This window comes from Habropoda laboriosa, unplaced genomic scaffold (assembly GCF_001263275.1).
Source record: "Habropoda laboriosa isolate 0110345459 unplaced genomic scaffold, ASM126327v1 scaffold88, whole genome shotgun sequence".
In the NCBI taxonomy this organism is placed as follows: Eukaryota; Metazoa; Arthropoda; class Insecta; order Hymenoptera; family Apidae; genus Habropoda; species Habropoda laboriosa.
Window position 1 is genome coordinate 510,129 of NW_017100219.1, and position 22,351 is coordinate 532,479.

The 22,351-nt window shown below is 41.0% G+C and overlaps 1 protein-coding gene across 5 annotated transcripts in view; it reads left to right on the forward strand.

The window, feature by feature from the left end:
* Positions 1-22,351, forward strand: part of LOC108571003 — a 60,004-nt gene that overhangs the window by 5,081 nt on the left and 32,572 nt on the right. For 2 of the 5 annotated variants that reach the window (XM_017932967.1, XM_017932968.1), the window contains exons 2-5: positions 5,281-5,509; positions 10,362-10,512; positions 15,734-15,817; positions 19,402-19,488. In XM_017932967.1, coding sequence (XP_017788456.1) covers positions 5,281-5,509; positions 10,362-10,512; positions 15,734-15,817; positions 19,402-19,488 — 551 coding nt within the window. Of the gene's footprint in view, positions 1-3,369; positions 3,474-5,280; positions 5,510-10,361; positions 10,513-15,733; positions 15,818-19,401; positions 19,489-22,351 lie in introns of those variants that run through there. The other 3 variants (XM_017932970.1, XM_017932971.1, XM_017932969.1) reach the window with 3 other exon arrangements.

Below are 22,351 nucleotides of genomic sequence, written 5' to 3' on the forward strand. Positions count from 1 at the left end.
CATCTAAAGCTAACTTTAAAGAGAAAACAAATTAGAAAAATGAAATTATAATTGTTCACAGAAAAATTTAGCTATTATTATCACTGCTGAAAGTTTGTTTACTAATCATTTGAATATACAAAATACACTTAATACTGGAAATTATATGAAAAAATGTGCATAAAGTACAAAGTATAGTTAAGCTGCATCTAAAGCTAACTTTAAAGAGAAAATAAATTAGAAATTAAAACTACAACTGTTTACAGAAGAATTCAGCTGCTAATTCAAACTTAAATGTGAAAGTATAAGACACACTTTACGAGTGTACTCTGTTCAAAATTAGAGTAACCTCGTTTCGCGCATGGGACGTGCCTAAGGCAGGGGTAGAACGTCCAAACCGCCTACGTTTTTCTCCGTCTTACCCTCTGCTACGCTCTCTGTCTATGCGCAGAACGGACGAGAATCGGTCCGAGAGCGAGGTTATTCTTATTTTGAACGAACAGTGGAGATTTACTGGAGAAAACGTTCGAAGTGTGCGAGTCACGCGACAAGAATAAGAAAAGAAAGTAAGGTCAGAAAAATATCTGCTCTGACTTTTTCTAAACAAAAGATCCTCTTTCCTACCCAGAACTGCAGACTCTGTCCAGGGTATCCCTTCTCTACGTGTTGATTCATTTTTCATCGTAGCACGTCAAACGTGCACTCGAGGACGAAATATCCAACGTTACCTATATACAAACACAGATTTTTATAACGAACTTTAAGAAAATTTCAAAACACAAGCAAATTTTAATAGAAAAACCAAACCGTTGCTGTTGATGTTTCCCTAATTGTCGTGGGGTAACCATGAACGCTGCTTATTTTTTACAAAATTTGACATTATTGAGTATTGAGACAATTGTACATGCAAAAGCTACACTTACTTCACTTTCTTCAAAACATTAGACGAAGACGAGGAAAAATCTTCGATAGTGTTTGGTCACCTGGCAAAAGGAGGAATTCTTCGTGCTTCTCTAACACCGTATATTTGCGAATTCGCAATTACCCCACGTTTTTGTTTCCCCGTCTCTCCCCTATATCCGATCCGGTTCGAACGATTCTATTCTTTTTCCCCGTTCTATTTTCGAGCATAACTCGTTTTAGAGCGCGATCAAACGGACGCGTACGGTCGAATTTTGGCGAAGAAAGGCGCAATGCTTAGCGGCGGCGATTGAGCAAGAGCATACACGTTGCTATTTGCAGAAAGACGGCGAAACCAGGCCATGGCCAATCGCGGAATGAATGGCCACTCGAACACCGCGTATTAAGTTACTCCACACCGCGGAGCTTACGAGGAATTATAGAATTTCCAATTATCATAGATACTATCTGGCCGCGACTTTCGTGCCCAGCCGTGGAAAAAAAGAAAAAAGAACGGCTCGTCGCGTGCACAGACCTGTGAAAGCGTACAGAAAAAGAGACAACAGTGTTGGGTGATGGTAGCGCAAAGTGTCGCGTAATCGTCGAGAGAGAAACTCACCGTGGAAGCATTCGCGGTGATAACGCTTTTGATCGACGCGCGTTTCACTGTGACGGAAATTCGACGTAGGTGAACGCTTGCGGGAAAGTTAAAACGTTAACAGATAACGCTGAATTGCACGACAATTCTTATAGTTTTTATTTATTCTAGCGTTTTATTTCGGTTTTTCTTCGATGTAACGTTTACGTATAGCCGGTGGAAGAAATATAGCGAGGTCGTGAGATCGGTTTAGCATTGTGGCTGTCACGGACGCACCGTATGCGTCCGGGAATGCGGTATCTCGAGTGCCAGTGTCGACAGAGTGTCTCAGTTGGTCACGGCAAAATTCGATGCTGTTGCTGTGCGATAGATGACTGTAGCAGACTGTGGTAGAACGCGGAGACGACGTGTGTGCATCCGTACCTGGATGAGATTACGTATCGACGGCACACGGTGTGCCTCTTTTCGATTTCGGGTGGCGGCGAAAATGTCGAGCGTGAAAGTTGGAACATATCGACGGAAACCTGGGAAGATAAGGGCATGGAGCATCGATCAGGGACGCATGAAGTAGGCTTTAGTGTAAGAGGCTCGCGAATCGAGGCAAGGTGATTCTTTAAAGAGCAGGTATAAATATATCTTGTGCCTGACGCTTGGTATAGTCGGTGGAAGCGATATAGCGAGGTCGTAAATTAAAGACTAAGTGGTGACACCGATTGATGTCTGTCGTTTGTAAATTGATTTTTAAAATTTTTGCTTACAGTTTTTTATTTGTCGCCTGCTGTTCAGTAGTAAAATTAATTTGTAATTGTCAATGATTAAGGTGCAGACAAATTTTTTAAATATGCATCGAGGTAATTGTCATCAAACGAGAGATAGTTTTCTTTCTCGCATTGTATTTTTCTTCTGCTCAATAGTAATTTTCGTATTGGTAAAAAATTACGTTGCAATTGTCATTGATTAAGGTGCAAACAAATTTTTTAAATATGCTTCGAGGTAATTGTCATCGAACGAGAGATAGTTTTCTCTCCCGCATTGTATTTTTCTTCTGCTCAATAGTAATTTTTATTGGTAAAAAATTACGTTGCAATTGTCAATGATTAAGGTGTGGACAAATTTTTTTCATTTCCTGAGGGAGGTTCGTGCTCCTTATCTCCATCGAATTGCTATATTTTGAGTCCTCGCTGACTTCACACCTCGCTATGTCGCTTCCACCGACTGTACGCCCTTACCTAAATACGCTCCTTCTCTTACTCCTTCTCTCGCCTAGGACAGTCTTCTCGTTCAGAGACACTTTAGAGAGATCAGTCATGGTGTTCGAAACTTAAATATTTACCTAAAGCTACCTACGTTTCGGGTCTTACAATTAGACCTATTTCTATTCAGTCCCAATCTATATTTCTTCCACCGACTATACCTGCAAGGTACACCTTTTAACCGTTTCATTGCTATTGGCGCCTATTGTGGTGCACTTCCATCTTAATTTAATATTTAATTTCCATCTCAATTTGATAAACCGAATTTTAAAATTATACGACCAAAACAACAAGTTTTATACCCTTGATTAAAAATTTAGTCTGCCACACATGTTACGTATTTAAATTCTTCACCGTGAAAGGGTTAGATCGATTATTTCAGAGTGGCGTTTATGAATGAAAAAGGAAAAAAAAGCGCGCGAGAATTTGACGTATTAAAGAGCGACAGGTGTGGTGTGTTATTATTGAAGGAAAGATAAGTAAACGTTGCGAAAGAGGTTTAGAAAAGGGAAATTATCAGTGTCGGTAGATTTCTTCCATATCAACCGATAGAGTTATCTCGCGACAGCACTGTAATCTTATCAGCATCGGTGTTCTTGCGTTATCAAATCGTCAAGTCAGTCTCAGATGTATGCAGTATACGCGATTTACGTGATCTCCGTGGAACGTTCACATAGGCATGTTAGACTATGGGGAACTCTACGTCGACTTCTTCGGTAACGTGCAATATCGTCTATACACAGGTAACCCTCGTACAACTCGAATATTTCCACACGAACGATAATACACACAGAATGAAAGCTTCTTACTTACAAAAATTAAAAGAAAAGACACTTTACTTGCTAACTGTTTGCAGTCGAACCTCGGAATGTTCCCTGCAGAAACGGGGGAAAAATATACGCACAGCTTAAACAAACTCATTTTACAAAAATTTACAACATTCTTCAGGCAATAATTGACCGATCACGCGCTACCAAAAAATACTTCCTCCCTACCTACGGAAAATACGACCGCAAATAGTGAAGTTTCTATTGACACCCAAATTTTCCAGCCTAGCCATTATTCACCCGAAAATATCGCGTTGTACGAAGATCACCTGTTTTCTGTTTACTCGCATTCGTCGAGTAGCGACTCCGGTGAAAGTGAAATATCGAGACTGTACGTACATACGTTCGCCTAAATTCGAAGCCTCGATTTCTTCCACGCACGAGGAGAAAGAACGTTCCCGCGGCGGATCGAAGCGAAATTGCGCGACTCGATAGAGCACGGGTGGTTGTCGAGTGGGGTGGTTCGTTGGAAGAAAGCTAGAAAGAAAAAAAAGGGGAAAAAGTAGGGTGGTTTTACAGAGTCTCGTAGAGAGGTTAGACGACGGTGCGGTTTCCTGGCGCGTTCCTCGGGCCCTTTAATCGTGACTAAGGACGAACGAAGGGTGTCGTTGATACCCTCTGAATCGCACCCTCCACTTCTGATCCCATTCTTCTTGCTTTCTCGTCTTTTCGACGATTCAAAGCGTCGGTCGACGGTCGCTTCGCGCCGGTGCAACCGACCCTCCGATTTTCTTCCCCTCTTTCACCTTGGCACGCCTCTTTGTCGCCGGCCTTTCTTCCGGTAGCCCGCAATTAAAAGGCGTCCCCGCGCGTTAACGAGTGCTACGTGGCCCTCGAGCACTCGTATTATTTGCTTATCCCGCACCCCTGCCTCGCGTCGTCTAGCTCGCTGCTTCTGATAACCTGGCATTGTTGTTTTCCCGCCTTGAACTCGGGATTCGTGGGAAACACCGCCGAGATTTCTTTCAGCTTCCACGTAACACCGTGTGTTCTTCACGAACCTGTGAGTATAAAGAAGAGAGGAATATGTGGGCCAGGTTTTCCATCCCTTTGGAAAGGAGGGAAATTTCGAGGGATTTCCCTGGAAATTTTCTCTAGATCGACACACGACCAAGTAGGAACGAAGTTCTCCTTTTTTTTCTCGGTGTGTGATTTATCGAACGATGACTGTAAAAATACTATCGTCGCCTTTAGGCCTATTATCTGCGAGATAAATATCGATCGTCGAGTGTGACGTCTCTTCGCGATTATCTGCTTCGTTCCGATCGATTTGTCCAACTATGTAGCACCAGCAATTCAATTAGAAGATAATTAGACCTGTGTTTACTTTAGCATATTCGATAAAACGAATAGCTGAAAGTGTTGTGTAGGTATATCTGCGTGTCGGTGGAAGCGAGTTAAGACGGATTTGAAATTCTCCTAATCTCGAACAATTTCATGGGGAAAGAGGAGTGGAGGAAAAAATGAAGCGAAGTACAGTAATCGTCGGTTTCTAATCGAGAGAAACTCAGCGCGCGTGCCGCGAGGGTTCGTTTCTCCCGATCGAACCGCGGCGTGTTTTCACTTCCCGTTGATAGGCGGGTTCAGGTTGGATCCGCTGGCAAACATCGCGGCAACAGTTGCGCAATCCCATGGAGAAAGTTCACGCAAGATCGGCTTGGCTAATTGGCCTTCAACGTTCGCACGTTTAACCGGGACGCTTTGTGATTTCTCGTGTCTGCAGAGCCGAAGAAGCGACGTTTTCATCCCCTACGCGGCTTGAGGAAGATCTTCCGGCGGAAGAGCAGGGGCGCAGCGGATGCAAGACTGGTGTCTAGCAATGCCGACCGTGACGCGGAGCTTGTTCGACTCCCGAGGGAGGATATCACCGATAAACATCCCGCGGGACGTCCCGAGGAGGCGAGAAGCAGAAGCGCTAGCGAGCTCCTCACAGACTCCTGTGATCGAGAGAGGTGAGTTTTCTATACCTTCTTTGCTTCTTGTTTCGTTTTATACTTTGTTTCTGGTGGAGTGTGCTTTTATAAATTCTACAGGACGTTTCGGTGGTGTGAATAGGGAATTGTTAACCCTTCCGACCCGACTGAGAATGTTCTTAATTATTCAGTATGGTATATTAAAATCGCAATATTGTCAAAGACTCAAATACACCTGTCCCCCGATTTACACTGATGATCGGTGCCTCAGAATAGCTTTTTGTATGAAAAACCGTGTAAATCGGGGAAAAAAGAAAATGCGCATAATTTAGTCAGTGATTGAATTAAATTCATTATTTTAAATGTAAAATAAAAACAAAATAAAAATGAAAAAGAAGAAATATTCAGGGCCAGGGTTTGGTTTCGAGCGAGCGATCGACGAAGGCGAAAATAGCCGGTCGCCAATGAAAAATTCGCGGCGGCAGCAAATGAATGCTTTTTGTGTGCAAAAAAGGGGGAAATTCCGTTCATTTTTTGGTTTAATGCCAGTGTTAACAAACGAACGGTACTAAAAAATGACTGTACCACTTTTATTTTTAACAGTTTATATTTCTGAAAAGCCGTTATTTTGAAAACCGTGTAAAAGTGAAATCGTGTAAATCGGGGGATAGGTGTACTTTATAAACAGTTCGATATGTTTAGGGCTCAATCTCAAGTCGGCCGTCGTGAACGGACTATTAAATTTCACGTCGGCCGTAGGAAGCGAACTACTGCAAACGCCGTCGGGTCGGAAGGGTTAATGTGTGCGTGCGGTGGAAGAATTTTATGGCGAAGGGTTAATCCTCTGGACGAAAGGTTTAAATTTAGTTGAGATTGTTTGGAAGTGACGTGGTGTAAAGTAATTACTCGCGCAAGTTCTTTAATAAAAATATATTTATTTGAATCCGATAACGCTTAACCTAATTTTGAAGCGTAGGCGACGCGAGTCTGCGACAAAAGGCCTCCTGCCTTTTTCGGGGCTGCCTTAAGTAGCCCCTTTTCCCTGGGAAAGTCCCAGGAAGTGGGGGCGCGGGCCAGCATTGCCGAGGCAATACTCTTGTCCTCGAGGACGAAGAAAAACATCTCTCGATTCTTCGCCTCGAGGGCCAAGAGTCGCCAGGCCTAAGTGCGTGGCCCCCACGTGGCGGTCGCCACAATTGCAAATTTCTCTTATTTTTCATCCTGTTAAGAAACGAGAAAATTTTTGAAAGAAAATGCTCTTTGTAATAAGATCTGTTAACCCTTTATGTGTGCACTAAAAGAATTGCAAGGTGAAGAGTTTACTCGTCTGCGCTCAATGTTTAAAAGTTAAGATTGCAAATACAGTGGATGCCGGTTAATTGGGACCACCGTTTATTTCGGACAGATACCGAAGAACGGAATGTAGTTAGCTTTGTTTGTTCAATAAATCGTTTTTGGCTTCATTTTTTACGTTGTTCAGATTTTGCCTGTTGAAATTCGCTTTTTTGGGAGAAATGTGTCCCAATTAACCGGAGTCCACTGTATATAACATTTTTGGTCCTGTTAAGAAATGAGAAAATTTCTGAAAGAACCTGTTCTTAGTATTAGGTTGTCCGGAAATAAATTGCGGTTTCTGTACATGAGATTTAAAGACGTGTAGTTTTGCTTAGAATGAATTTATTCAATCGAAATAATTTCCATTAGATTCTATACACTTTTTCCAACGTTTTACAAGGGTTCCTATTCCGTTACAATAAAAATCAGGAGTTCTAGGATGAATAAATTCCACGAAGGTATTTACAGCATCCTCTTTATTGCGGAAGATTTTTTCTCGCAGAAAGTTAGCGAAATGTTTAAAAAAATAAGGAGGGTGTTTTAATGTTTCATAACCGAATCGTGAATCGTGATACGTGCGGGCGGGCGTTATCGCGTAGGAGTATTGGTCCCTTACGATTTAATAACTAACTAACTTTTGATGCGTTATAATCATCAGTTGTGCTTTCATCGAATACACGATCGATATTGCGGCCAGTTTCCGCGGCTTTACGTCCTAATTTAAATTCCTATAAAAATACGGTACGAATTTGCTTCTTGTCCGTTGTTACGTTTTTAAGTTATACTCGGAACAAACGACGGTAAAAAAGAAAAGTGTATCGCTTATATGATAGAGCGACGTCAACATTCAAACGGTATATTACTTGATAAACATAAATTTAAAATATATAGTATAGAAAAGCCCTAAATACAACAGAAAACCGCAACTTATTTCCGGACAACCTAATATAGTAGTAAGATCTGTTAACCCTTTATGTGTGCACTGAAACAATCGTAAGGTGAAGGGTCAATCTTCTGCATTCAAGGTTCAAATTTAGTTGAGATTGCAAATTTATCACATTTTTCATCCTGTTAAGAAATGAAACAAAGTTTTGAGAGAACCTGTTCTTTGTATAATAGTAAGATCTGTTAACCCTTTATGTGTGCACTGAAACAATCGTAAGGTGAAGGGTTAATCCTCTGCGCTCAAGGTTCAAATTTAGTTGAGATTGAAAATTCTAGCTCGTGCACTAGGATCACATTTTTGGTCTTGTTAAAAAATGAAACAAAATTTTTCAGAGGATCTATTCTTTTTATAATAAGGTCTATTAACCTTTTAGGCATAACCAACAATACTAATGTACGTATTATAAGAATACTAATATCGTTAAGCTCAGCATAAGTCTCCAACAGTTCTCTGTGTATTAAGAACTAATGGATAAGTAGCTTCAAGACACACGGTCGGTCAAAAGTATCAAAAACACACATGCATTGCATGCTATGCAAAAGTTTTCAGAAAATGGTTCGAAATTTGCAAATCTACCACATCGAAGTAATTATTGATGCACGCACTGTTAATTGCACGTCCGTAAAATGTTGGTGTCGAATAAATTACTTGCTATAAATTAATATAAATATGTACAAATTCGCGGATCAAAGAAATTAGTATAAATTGGTACAAGTTACTATTAATCCATGCGCCGTTAATTGCAAATCTATAAAATATCAGCACCAGATTCGGTATCACCACAAATGAATAAATGCTTCAAAATTCAGTATTGCATAAATTACTCGGTAAAGTAATATAAATTCGCGGATCGAAGAAATTCCTCTAAATTGGTATGGATCACTACACAAGTGAACGAACGATTGAAAATTTTTGGCCGATAGTGTCGATATGGTTAAGGGAAGCTTGGTTTCCGGGCTAGACAGTGGGTTGAACGAAACCCCACAATTTACTAAGTAATTGCAGAAACTGTAAACGGTGTGGACTTAGCCTGTAATGGTCTCCTGGTACTGGAGAACAAACGGTAGCCTGAGCGCAAAGGGTTAACGCGGCCATTTGTCATCCTTTATCTGGAAGGCAGCCGGAACCGAAGACAGAGTGAAGCCTAGAGTCGGGTTGTATCCTATTGTTACCGTTTCAGCGGGCAAAATACGCGCAAGTCGAAAAGGTGCAGGCTGAAGTCGTCCTCCAAGTCGCGCCGATCTTTCAAACAGTAAATATCTACCGAGAACGATGATGCTTCATTCGTACCTTTTTCCTTTTTTCCCACCCCTTTTAATTAGTATACAATTTTTACACATTATCGCTCTTCGCAGCTTTTCGCCTCTCTTTTTATTACCACCTTCGTAAGATTCGCTAGTCACCTGATACCGAATATTTCAATGTCTCCTTACTCTACTTTTTTTGTTTTTTTGGTCTGTATGTAAAACATAAGCTAGTCTCGCTCGTGATAACGATACGAATCGAAGCAGTATTTCGTAAGAAACTGGACAGTGTCAGGAAGAGAAGTTTGTCGCGAGTCAACATCCTTGGCCTCGTTTAGCGCCGCTCGAGTTTTGCTTTTCTGCTTACATTAACGGTACGAAAGATCGCGATGGCGTCGCGCGTGTAGATTGTAAAGACGCGTGTATAGTCGGTGGAAGAAATATGGCGGGGGGGGGAATTAAAGCATCAAGTGGCGGCGTTGCACGATCTGGCCACAGTCGGGATCATGTACAGCATTCTGTTTTGGAATGCGTGCAAGAAAAGGACGACAACTGATGACTAAACGGTATTTCGTGCTAATTGGCGTTTTTAATATTTGAGGCTCCTTTCCGTGTCCTGACGTGTCGTGAAGCTGTGCGACCAACGTAGAGCAATTGGCTAGTGGAGTTTTAAGGACTGAATACTTTTATTTTAATAAAAATCTCGTTAATAGTTTTATAAATTTTCATTTTAACGAATACTGTTAATCAATAAAATTAAAAGTAAATATTTGAGAACTGAATGGAACTGACACAGAACGAAATAAAGAGTGAATAAAGTCTCTAGTAAAAATTGCAGCACAATACGGTTGAAAACGAAGGCCGCTAGAAGAATCTAAAGAACGACAAAGCCTCTGCGAACGCGACGAATACATAATACAGCCTTAACCGAGGGTTGAATCCCTCCTCATCTCACATTTCTCTCGATTCCCTCGTTAAAACCCTCGAAACACGTTCACATCGGCTGCCGATCGATTCCACCAGCTCGCTGTATTTCTTCCGTCGACTATACACGCGGCTCGATACCTTCCTGACCTACTGTCCCTTATTTTCGTAATTCGATTGCCGACATGTCGGCCAGCTGTTTCACCACGGATTAATTCCCTCGATCTTCGACACCTTTTGAGCCGCTCTAGTGACAGACCGCCGACGTAACGTCCCGCGAAAAAAACCAGTTGCCATTTTGCTAGTCGCGGCTGTAGGTAATATTCCGGTAGGCTGAAAAGGTCGCTAACTCGACGACTGAAACGCTGCTTTTTTCACCTTTCTGGCGAACAAGAACGTATCTTCCTCTTGCAATGACCGTGCTTCGCCTTCTGTTTTCCAGCGTGTTCCTCAGGAGGACAGGAATGGAGGATTCGTTCGCGAAGCTGCGAGGCGGCCCAGGAAAATTGTCCGTGTCCCACGACAGCGTTTTCCCAGGGGAGGTTCCTCACACTCGACCTCTCTCGTCATTGGCCAGCCTGGCTACCCTCGAGGTTGGTACCTTCTTTATTTACGTATTACCTGCTAAGCCTAAGGAACGTCGAGGATCCTTTGCTTCTTACAAAATGAAGGAGACTGGAAGGAGTCTGATTTAGATTTTTAGATTTTACACGCATCTTTTTATCCCTTTGCACTCCATTGTCAGCTCCGAACAGCTCCATTGTCGCTGCAGTGACATAGAAGCAACAGTCTATTCCACGCTCTAACGGAAGACGGTGAATAGAAAAAGGTTGGAGTAATTTTCGGCGCGATTGATTCTTACATTTAAATTAAAATGTTCTTCGTTTTTTCATAGAGGCCTCTACTGTTACATTCGATATATACACTACTGGCCAGAAGTTTGGAATCACTACGTAAAGAAAAAGACAAGCTAGATTTTGAAACTTCCACAGAGGCGCACTCGCACCGTTGTAAATTGTCTCGGAGTAGCTGGTAGCCCATAGTAAAAATGATTCAGAGTTTCTGGTAGATCGTTAAAAATTGCGAGGAGTGCAAAGGGTTAATAATTACGTCATGTGTGATTATTCTTAAAGCACGGTGTACACATAACCCCACGTCACAGTTTTAACAATAACGTCTCGACCCTTTCCGACTTCCTTCCTAAAAGTCTCCCGCGAGTTGAGCCGCTTAACCCTTTCGCTGTTCGTTAAAATAACAAAAAGCGGTCAAAAAGTGTTCGACTTTTTTTATAATCAGTATTGCTTCTGTTTATGATAAAAATACGAAAAGAGCATGTTTTACCTGTGTTTCACAGTTATTTCTAAAGATAGTGTACACACAACCCCACGTCACAGTTTTAACAATAACGTCTCGACCCTTTCTGACTTCCTTCCTAAAAGTCTCCCGCGAGTTGAGCCGCTTAACTCTTTCGCTGTTTGTTAAAATAACAAAAAGCGGTCAAAAAGTGTTCGACTTTTTTTATAATCAGTATTGCTTCTGTTTATGATAAAAATACGAAAAGAGCATGTTTTACCTGTGTTTCACAGTTATTTCTAAAGATATTCTAATAATTAGAATGTTGCATTCTTCACAATAATACCGTGTATCTTTCCTTATTCGTTTTCATTTTTTTCTTCTTTTTGTTTTTGGATTTCTTTTTCGTTTCGTCGGAAACGAGACGAATTAAGCGATACGACGCGACGGATAGATTAAACAAAGCGATCCCACTTTGCCCATACGACGTACTTAAAAGCAAAAGTGGTGTAAGTGAGAAAAGGCGATTTCTAGATATCGAGGGTTAAAGTAAAACTCGTGTAAAATTCAGGAGTACGAACGAAAGTTAAATCTTTTTTATGCAAGCCTCTGTATAGTTGTATTAAGCTACTTAAGCTAATAATGCCATTTTGCCTGGAAAATCAAGCGTATATGTAATTATCTTACTCGATAATTTTCTGACTTCCACTATTTTCGTGCAAACCGGGAAGGTAATTATTGTTAGATATAATAAAAAAGGGATCCGTTTGTTGAGATAGACTATGCTTCTACTGCTTTATCAATTGCCAAACGAATTACAGTAAATTCTCCACAAGTGTCAGTCCGCAAGGAAGCTAAACCTGACACTTGTAGAGTCAGGGACTACGTTTTCGAGTTTCACGCCCGCCTTTGTAGTTTGCCGAACGTAGACAAGGACAGTGAATAAGGATGAAACGTGAGTCGAGGCAACCAAGCGATTTAAATACCAACTTTTTTAATTTTACGTTTTTTATCCCGAAATTTTTCTTAACATATTGATGAGATTTTTCTGATGAAAATGACATTAAACACGACATAATTTGAACAACATGTCACGCCAGACAGTGAACGTGTTAATAATGGCGGGACAAATTATATCGTGTTTGATATCATTTTCATCAGAAAAATCTCAGCAACATATTAAAAAAAATTTCAGATGAAGAAAAGTAAAATTAAAGAAATTATATTTTTCTATTATCGTAAAAGAAACCAAGTGGTGTAGCGTTACACGCTTGACTGACAGCGAGCGAGATAACATGGGCACAGCAATGGCGCAGACCTAGGCGTAAGACCATCTATACTGACACTTGTAGAATCCGAACTGTCTGACACTTGTGGAGAATTTACTGTATTTAGAACAAAAATCAATAAAATGTGGATAATCCCTCTGCGCAGACCTAGGCGTAGGACCATCTATACTGACACTTGTAGAATCCGAACTGACACTTGTGGAGAATTTACTGTATTTAGAACAAAAATCAATAAAATGTGGATAATCCCTCTAAATAAAATCGAGATATAAACTGTCGAAGGGTTAAAGGGTCCAATTTTAGCAGTTTTCCGGTAAGAAAATTCGAAATTGAAGCAAACATGGATCTAGCAGGATGTTAAAATCTTCTACCGCGAAGATCAAATATTTTAAGTGAAAAAAATGTGCAAAAAAGTACCGAAAATGTCAATACACAAGTTTCCATACAATTCTTATCATACCAAAAGTGACTCCTTGATAGCCAAAAGGATAGAACGATTTTTCTAATTAAATCTCAGAAGAAATCAGTTCTCCGGCGGAAAGGAATCGCACAGTGGTTTATTCACCGTGATTGATGTAATTCCCGTGGCTTCAGCGGAGAATGATAAACAGAGGCGCGGAGGAGGCGTGATTCTCGTTATCCAATGAGCGTAATGCCGAGACAGGCATTCTAAGCACGCGTGAATCGAGTTAAGGCGGTTACACATGTCCAGGATCGGCTCGTGACTCGTCTTCCAATTTCCTCGACGCGCGATCTCACGGCGTGACTGACTCTTCGTTTAACACAGACCATCCTTAAACCGCCGCGTATTTAAATTTCCCATGATTTACCGATTTACGCAAGAGAAAGAGGGAGAGAGAGAAATAGCGCAATTACCTCTTTTTCTTTGGTCGTATGGAAACCAGGACAGAGAGCTCGTTTACCGTGGATTCTCGTCGCGTTCAACCGTGAACTTCGCGCCGAAATCAAGCTGGTAAACGCGAGAACTTGCTCGAATTATTCATAAGGGAAGCGTGACGACGTTGTTCTCGAGTGGAAAAGCGAAAATCCTCGGTGAGTTGGTCGAGAGTAGAGAACGAGACTGCTCGTGTGTGCTTTCCATAGCCGGTGCTGGTTGTTCTGCACACTTTTTCGCAATATCAGAGCGGAGGCGTGCGCTAGATCATGATGCAGCCTGGCGGACAAATGATCCATTGTCGTGTTGCAACAGCGATCGGGCCGAGATTCCGACCGAGAGACCGTTTACAACTCGTCGAGTTCAGCTTTGTTAGCTAATTGTCGTCGTGTACTCGCTTTTGCGGAGCTCCTTGGGAGATCCTTTCTCGGTTATCCAGAGATTAACGGAGTATTTCGATGAGTTTGAAGGATATCTTGGGAAAATCCTGCTTCCTCTTTGACACTGGGTTTATGGAGACTTTTTGTGTACCTAATGTCTACGGACACGCGTGAAATTTACTTAAAAGACAGCTTATTTTATTTAAAAACAATATTGTATAGAGTAGACTCCCGTACAACGCGAGTTTCTATAACGCGCGAGAGATTCTGCGACTACTGTTTTCGGAAAAACGCGTTTCCTCGTCCAACGCGCCAAATGTAATAACAAAATACAGGAGTTCTCCGCATTTAAAAATTAAATCTAATTTAGTTGAGCGTTGCACTGTTTTCTTCGTCCTTTCCGAATTCTTGTTTCAAAATTGTTCGGTCATAAACGGCCAAACAGTTTTGAAAAGACCATAGGACAATGACTTCACGACGTGTCCAAAAATCGAAGACGAAAACTCGCACATCTGGACACCACTCGCGCTAAAGCTACCTGGCGACCAGAATACCGTTACTGTACCCCAAAGTAACAATTTCCCTACTCCTTCGACAACACCATCGCCCCCGAAAACACCAGAGACCAATCGACACACTTGAACCACTTCCTGCACAACTTAAAAGAAATCAGAAACAGACACTAAGGTTATAAGACAGCATACGCAGCCACCCTTAGAGCAGATGCAACTAGAGACAACAAGCAAACGTACAAGTAGATACACAGACAGCCACACAACACATATTTTTAATATACAAGGTTTAAGACATAAAGTGTGGTGTTTCATTTTTCAATCAAGTGTACAGTCCACTAAATACAAAACTACTTCAACGAGCATTTAAAGGACTCGAGAAGTAAGCGTCATTTATTCGTTGCCAACATCAACCCTCAACGCTGTGACGCACCACACGATTGTTTCGGTTTTTTCTTCGTTGTTTCTTTATTGCGTACATTAGTAATATGTTCTTTTAACTCAACAGCGTATATATGCCACTTATTTAAAAAAAAAACTGTTATTTGATAGAACGTAGAAAATAAAAGTTGGCATCAATTCACACAACGCGTTATACGGGAGTCTACTGTATTCCTATAAAATTTATAGCAAGCATAAGTATTAGGAGAGAAATGTAAACGGTTTCTCTAATTTTCCTCGTGAAATTCGAAATGCGTTAAAATCACGCGTGAACGAAACCGCAGATTTGCTTTAAAAAACGACTTATTTTACGAAACTACGTGATATTGTGTATAAAATTTATAGCAAGCATAAGTGGCAGGAGAGAAATGTAAGCGGTTTCTCTAATTTTCCTCGTGAAATTCGAAATGCGTGGAAATCGTACGTTCCGCAAACGTAGCGTTAAAAAAGAAAGAAAATATGGCAATTTTTGTAGGAAATTCTACCGTTCCGCCGATCGTGCAAATAATCTGCATAATTGGTGAAAGAAAGGTGTATGCTCTTCAGGCCTGAATTTACCGGGTTGTCGAGTGAAAAATGACGCGAAAGCGGTGGATCTTCGCCGGGTAGAATTGAAACGGAAAGAGAATCTCCGCGGAGGAGGAATCTCGGCTGAGTTAATTCGCCGCGCAGCTGTGAATCTACATGCCCCACGAGCAAAGATCTCTATCTCGTTCGAAAGCGAGCAAGCGTTTTGCGCTCGGGGAAGCTCCTCGCGACCGAAACGTAGAAACGTCGCGGTCGACTCGATCCTTTCTACTCGCGTTTCGCCCGCCGCGAGGGGAAGAAAGAGAAGAAGAAACGAAGAAAAAAATACGCCGTCTGCCGGTGTTCCGTTCTGATACTCGAGGAAAGTCGCGAATTGTTTTCACGTTCGTGAAAAATCACGTGACACGTTTGGAACGAGACCTCCTCCTCTCTCGCGTGACGTAGTTCTACGTTTCTTTTCTTTTCGTTCGTTTCAGCGGAGACAGACGAGGAAGAGCCACGAGATCGAGCACAAGGAGTACAGTCAGCACGTGGTGCAGAGGCACAGGATATCTCCTCGGGTAATTATTCGATGATTCACGTAGATGTTGTAGCGGTTGAGTGTCGGTCGTAACGATTCTTCGCGGCAACGACAATTGACGGAGTACGATAAGTGAGTGTAATGGTGTTTTGACACAACTCGCGACGTTGAGACAACTCGGACAACTCTTCAATGACTTACAACAGTCTATCTTCGATGCTAAGACAATTATTGTATATACAACTCTAGCAACTATAAAACAATTTACTACTCTAAGACAACGAAAGACAACTCTTAAACGACTCGTATGCAACACTCTATTCTCAACGTCGAGACTGTTATTATACAACTCTAACAACTGTAAAACAATTTACAACTCTCAGACGACATACACAACACTCTATGCAACACTCTATCTTCAACTACTAAACAATATACAACTCCCAAACAACTCATACGACATTCTATGCAACACTTTATCTCAAACGCTAACACAACTATTATGCAACTGTAACAACTGTAACACGATACTTACAACTATAAGACAACTCTTTTAAACGACTTATACAACAGTCTATCTCCAACGCCAGGACAACTGTTATACAACTCTAACAACTGTAAAAAGACATTAACTCTAAGACAACGCAGACAACTCTTAAACGACTTATACAACACTTTATGCAACACTCTATCCTCAACGTTAAGACAATTGTTATACAACTCTAACAGCTATGTACAATTTACAACTTTAAGACATCCCTCGAACAACTCGTAAGACATTCTATACAACACTCTATCTCCAACACTAGGACAACTGTTACACAACTGTAACAACTGTAAAACGATACTTACAACTATAAGACAACTCTTTTAAACGACTTATACAACAGTCTATCTCCAACGTCAGGACAACTGTTATACAACTCTAACAACTGTAAAAAGACACTATAACTCTAAGACAACGCAGACAACTCTTAAACGACTTATACAACACTTTATGCAACACTCTATCCTCAACGTTAAGACAATTGTTATACAACTCTAACAGCTATGTACAATTTACAACTCTAAGACATCCCTCGAACAACTCGTAGGACATTCTATACAACACTCTATCTCCAACACTAGGACAACTGTTACACAACTGTAACAACTATAAAATGACAACTCTAAGACAGCTCAGACAGCTCTTAAACGACTCATACAACACTCTACCTCCAACGTTAAGACAATTATTACACAACTCTAAGACAACTCATACAACACTCTATCCCCAACGCTAAGACAATTATTATATATACAACTTTAACAATATAAAACAATCCCAAAACAATTGAGACAGCTCTTAAACAACTTATACAACACTCCATCTCCAACGCTAAAGCAACTATTATGGAACCCCAACAACTATAAAAAGACACTTACAACTCTAAAACAACGCAGACAACTTTTAAACGGCTTATACAACACTCTACGCAACAGTCTATCTCCAACACTTGTGCTCTATCTGCAACTCTGACGACTCTATCTAACGCTGACTCTATCCACAAGGAAACAACTCTTTTTCTCTCCCACGCACGCTACTTCCGTGTTTTCCCATTAAAAATGGTCACCGTATCGTGGAGCCTCGCGCGTTATCGAGAATTTTCGTGAAGGACACAGCTCCGTTCCCCACCACTTTCTCTTTTACCAGTTTACATAAACAACATCGAGCCGAACACTCTACCGAGTATCTTAAAAATGAATTTACCAACGAAACGCAATCATTCTTCCTCCGGCCTCTTCGTTTGTCAATGTATCAAGCATCCGAAGCCACTGCTCCATTTGACCGTTGGTTAAAAGTTTAACCAGTGAAGCGAGCAACGAGACGGGGGGAGAAAAATAGAGAAGAAGGAAAGTCGGTTGAAACGGAAGTGGCCGGAAAAGAGGCTTTTTTCCCCTAACTACCGCTTTAATAGAGCCGTCAGAGTTGAAATCTGGGACACAGGGTTTACAGAAACGATAATTACGGGTAGCATTGTGGATAATTGGCGAGTGTGTATGCGGTTCGTAAAACGATACTTACAACTGTAAGACAACTCTTTTAAACGACTTATACAACAGTCTATCTCCAACGCCAGGACAACTGTTATACAACTCTAACAACTGTAAAAAGACATTAACTCTAAGACAACGCAGACAACTCTTAAACGACTTATACAACACTTTATGCAACACTCTATCCTCAACGTTAAGACAATTGTTATACAACTCTAACAGCTATGTACAATTTACAACTTTAAGACATCCCTCGAACAACTCGTAAGACATTCTATACAACACTCTATCTCCAACACTAGGACAACTGTTACACAACTGTAACAACTGTAAAACGATACTTACAACTATAAGACAACTCTTTTAAACGACTTATACAACAGTCTATCTCCAACGTCAGGACAACTGTTATACAACTCTAACAACTGTAAAAAGACACTATAACTCTAAGACAACGCAGACAACTCTTAAACGACTTATACAACACTTTATGCAACACTCTATCCTCAACGTTAAGACAATTGTTATACAACTCTAACAGCTATGTACAATTTACAACTCTAAGACAACCCTCGAACAACTCGTAGGACATTCTATACAACACTCTATCTCCAACACTAGGACAACTGTTACACAACTGTAACAACTGTAAAACGATACTTACAACTATAAGACAACTCTTTTAAACGACTTATACAACACTTTATGCAACACTCTATCCTCAACGTTAAGACAATTATTATATAACTCTAACAACTATATACAATTTACAACTCTAAGACAACTCATACAACACTCTATCCCCAACGCTAAGACAATTATTATATATACAACTTTAACAATATAAAACAATCCCAAAACAATTGAGACAGCTCTTAAACAACTTATACAACACTCCATCTCCAACGCTAAAGCAACTATTATGGAACCCCAACAACTATAAAAAGACACTTACAACTCTAAAACAACGCAGACAACTTTTAAACGGCTTATACAACACTCTACGCAACAGTCTATCTCCAACACTTGTGCTCTATCTGCAACTCTGACGACTCTATCTAACGCTGACTCTATCCACAAGGAAACAACTCTTTTTCTCTCCCACGCACGCTACTTCCGTGTTTTCCCATTAAAAATGGTCACCGTATCGTGGAGCCTCGCGCGTTATCGAGAATTTTCGTGAAGGACACAGCTCCGTTCCCCACCACTTTCTCTTTTACCAGTTTACATAAACAACATCGAGCCGAACACTCTACCGAGTATCTTAAAAATGAATTTACCAACGAAACGCAATCATTCTTCCTCCGGCCTCTTCGTTTGTCAATGTATCAAGCATCCGAAGCTACTGCTCCATTTGACCGTTGGTTAAAAGTTTAACCAGTGAAGCGAGCAACGAGACGGGGGGAGAAAAATAGAGAAGAAGGAAAGTCGGTTGAAACGGAAGTGGCCGGAAAAGAGGCTTTTTTCCCCTAACTACCGCTTTAATAGAGCCGTCAGAGTTGAAATCTGGGACACAGGGTTTACAGAAACGATAATTACGGGTAGCATTGTGGATAATTGGCGAGTGTGTATGCGGTTCGTTTGCAGGTGCTCGAGCAAATAAAGACGGTCATAGAGAACCGGAACCAGCTAGCCTCGGCGACCTCGCCGGATACCACGAGCACCGCTGTACACGTAAGTATCCAAACTCGAGATTCGATCTCTATCGGAGAGAGAGAGAAAAAAAAGAAAGCGAAGAAAAACTAGAGTGTGTTGAACTTTCGATCGTTCAACGACCTCTTGCCAGCAAGAGACACCAATTTTTCCACGAGCTTTTATCTCGATATGAAAGTAAGGCCGGAAAGAAAGTCGTCGCCGTGGTCGTCGCGGCGATTAAAAGAGTAAAAACGAGACGGAGAAAAATATATCGAGACACAGTGTTTAACCTCTTGGCTACTGAACGCCGCTATAGCCGCTTTCGTGTCGGTCATCTTTTCGATAGGTATGCCGTCATAGTGGCTTTCGCGTGTAAATAATTATTTATTCGTCTGTAATCTCTATTTCGATGTAATTTCACAGTGTGCTAATTGTTTATTAAGTGACAATCGTGCAAGTATCATGGAACGGAGACACGTTGACAAAGTAAAATTAAGTATCGTTAGCGGACTACTGGGTAGTTTAACGGAGCGGTAATTTAACGATAAAAGGACTAATCTCTGATTTTTGAGAAAGGACGTATAACACAGGGTGGTTCAAAACATGTGGGCATAACTTGAGGGATGGATTCAGTAGACTGAAATAATAAAGAAAGTTCATATAAACGTATACCGGATATCTTGAGAAGCGGGAATTGAAATTTGTAAAGGTTTTGTATACCAAGAGCAGAATTCGGGGGTGAAACAAAGTTAGTGCGGGAAAAATTAGGTGATGAGGTCGAGTTTCGAAGATGAGTAGCGAGGAAAGAATGAAGACATTGGTTATCGAAATTTCGGGTATTTACGAAATGAGAATCGAAGACTAACGCTTAAATCTACAGCACGATTTGGAATAACAAATAATGTCGGTATACGACATTATAATTTATTCATCTACAATCTTTATTCTAATGTAATTTCATAGTGGAGAGTATCTCGCATTATTTACGCGCATTCCGCATCAAAACCGTGAATTGAGGGAACATTGGCAGGTTTTTGTAACGTTTTGTTGTATAATATAAAAATGAACATTGTTACATTTGCCTTAAGCGTCCTATTACAACATCGCATCTTTTGTGATTGTGCTACAAGTGTGAAAATTCGTCAAATGTTGTCCTTTTCCTTCTGTGATACATGTTAATTAGCTGCCGCTAAGAACCACCTTAACCCCTTAACATATGACAACGCGTCAGACTCGCGGCAGAGATTCTGGCGAAGATGTGAGAAAAATAGTTATATTAGTAAGAAAAATGAATAGTAATCCTAATTTTCGTTTGAATTTTTAACACTGAGAATTGCTAAATGTAATTAATTTGCGACAGATTAGTTTTTCTTACCTGACACAGTGCTAAAACAGAAAATGGCCGACGCTTAGATGCGTAGTAGGAAAAGAAATCATAGGTTAAGGGGCTAACCGGGGTAAAATTGGCACGTCGTGTAAACAGTATTAACAACTAAAGATTTACTAATCGACACTTAAATTCCTTCCTTTTTATATTCAATGCACTCTCTTTTATATTTTTTCATTTACTCGAATGACAAATGTCCTGTCCGACAAACCGAAAGTGAAGTCTCTGACGTCACTCAGGGCCTAAAAGTAGGAGATGTAGGGGAACTTGCGACGGCTCGCTGTTAGTAAGCCAATAGGGGTAGAATAAGGCTATCGCACTTACTCTTCTATGAACAATAGACAACGATCGGGTCTCGTTCGAGCAGTCGGTAAACAGATGTGCAGTCGATAATTGACCGGAGTGATATTTTCAAGCGCTCGAAAAAAAATAAACAGGCGAACAGATGCCAAACGACGTGCATCATGGTAAACTTAATTTTTTTATCCCATGTTCCCAAAATTTCTCTATTATTTCGATAAGCTTATTTTACAGGTTAAAATTCAAGCAATCCAATGGTATTTTTTCAAAATTATTCTACGAGTGGGAACAGTGTCAAATCAGCAATTGAAACTTTAGCAGCGATTATTGCTATGTTTATTGCTATGAAATGAGCCCAAATCTTTAAACCTTTCGTTACGGCAGTCCGCTCCGCTGGAGTGACGCCACTGAACGGGGCACCGCGCCGCCGGAGTAACGCCACTGAACGCGTGATTCTTGTCCCGATTGCTTCCAAACCAGTGCATGTTTTATTTTTGGAGTAAAACAAATGAAGAACGAACCAAAGAATGACAAGTGCCATCGATGTGAAATATGTCTTACGCGCCAACGTAGGTAAGAGGGCAAGGCGTCCAAATAATTTTTAGTTTTCCGTTCTTTTATCAGCGTGTTACATTATCGACAGCTGACTTAAATTCGTTTTCCTAAGTTCGCAAGGGCCTGCAGCGTAAGGCCCAAGAGTAGTGGGGCTGACCTGAACCGCCTATTTTGCCTCCATTTTGCTAGGCTGTGACGTCAGAGGCTTCACTTTAGGTTTGTCGGACAGTACATATGTTTAAATCACTCAGGGTACTGACGTAATTAAAAATGCACGAAACGATCAGCTATTGCGATCTAAACTTTCGTTCACTTATTTCCATCTTCCCTAAAATCTACTCTTCGCCTGTACAGCTGCCAATGTTCCCTCAGTCTCATCACCGCGGCAAGTCCAGCCGTAGCTAAAAGGTTAATCCTTGGAGAGCACGTTATTTCAACCTCTACCTTCGCTCTTCATTCTCCGCGCGTCTTATCGTCGATCGACAGATCCAACAATCGTGCAACGTGATAAAAGCCTCGTTAGAAAAGGGGTAGTCGAATGAGAAAAAAAGAAAGAAACATACGATAGACGGATTAGATTCCGCGTATGTCACACTCGCAACTACTCCTTCCATGTATCTGATGTCACGCTCGGCGTTTTTTTGCGTTTCAGGCTGTCGG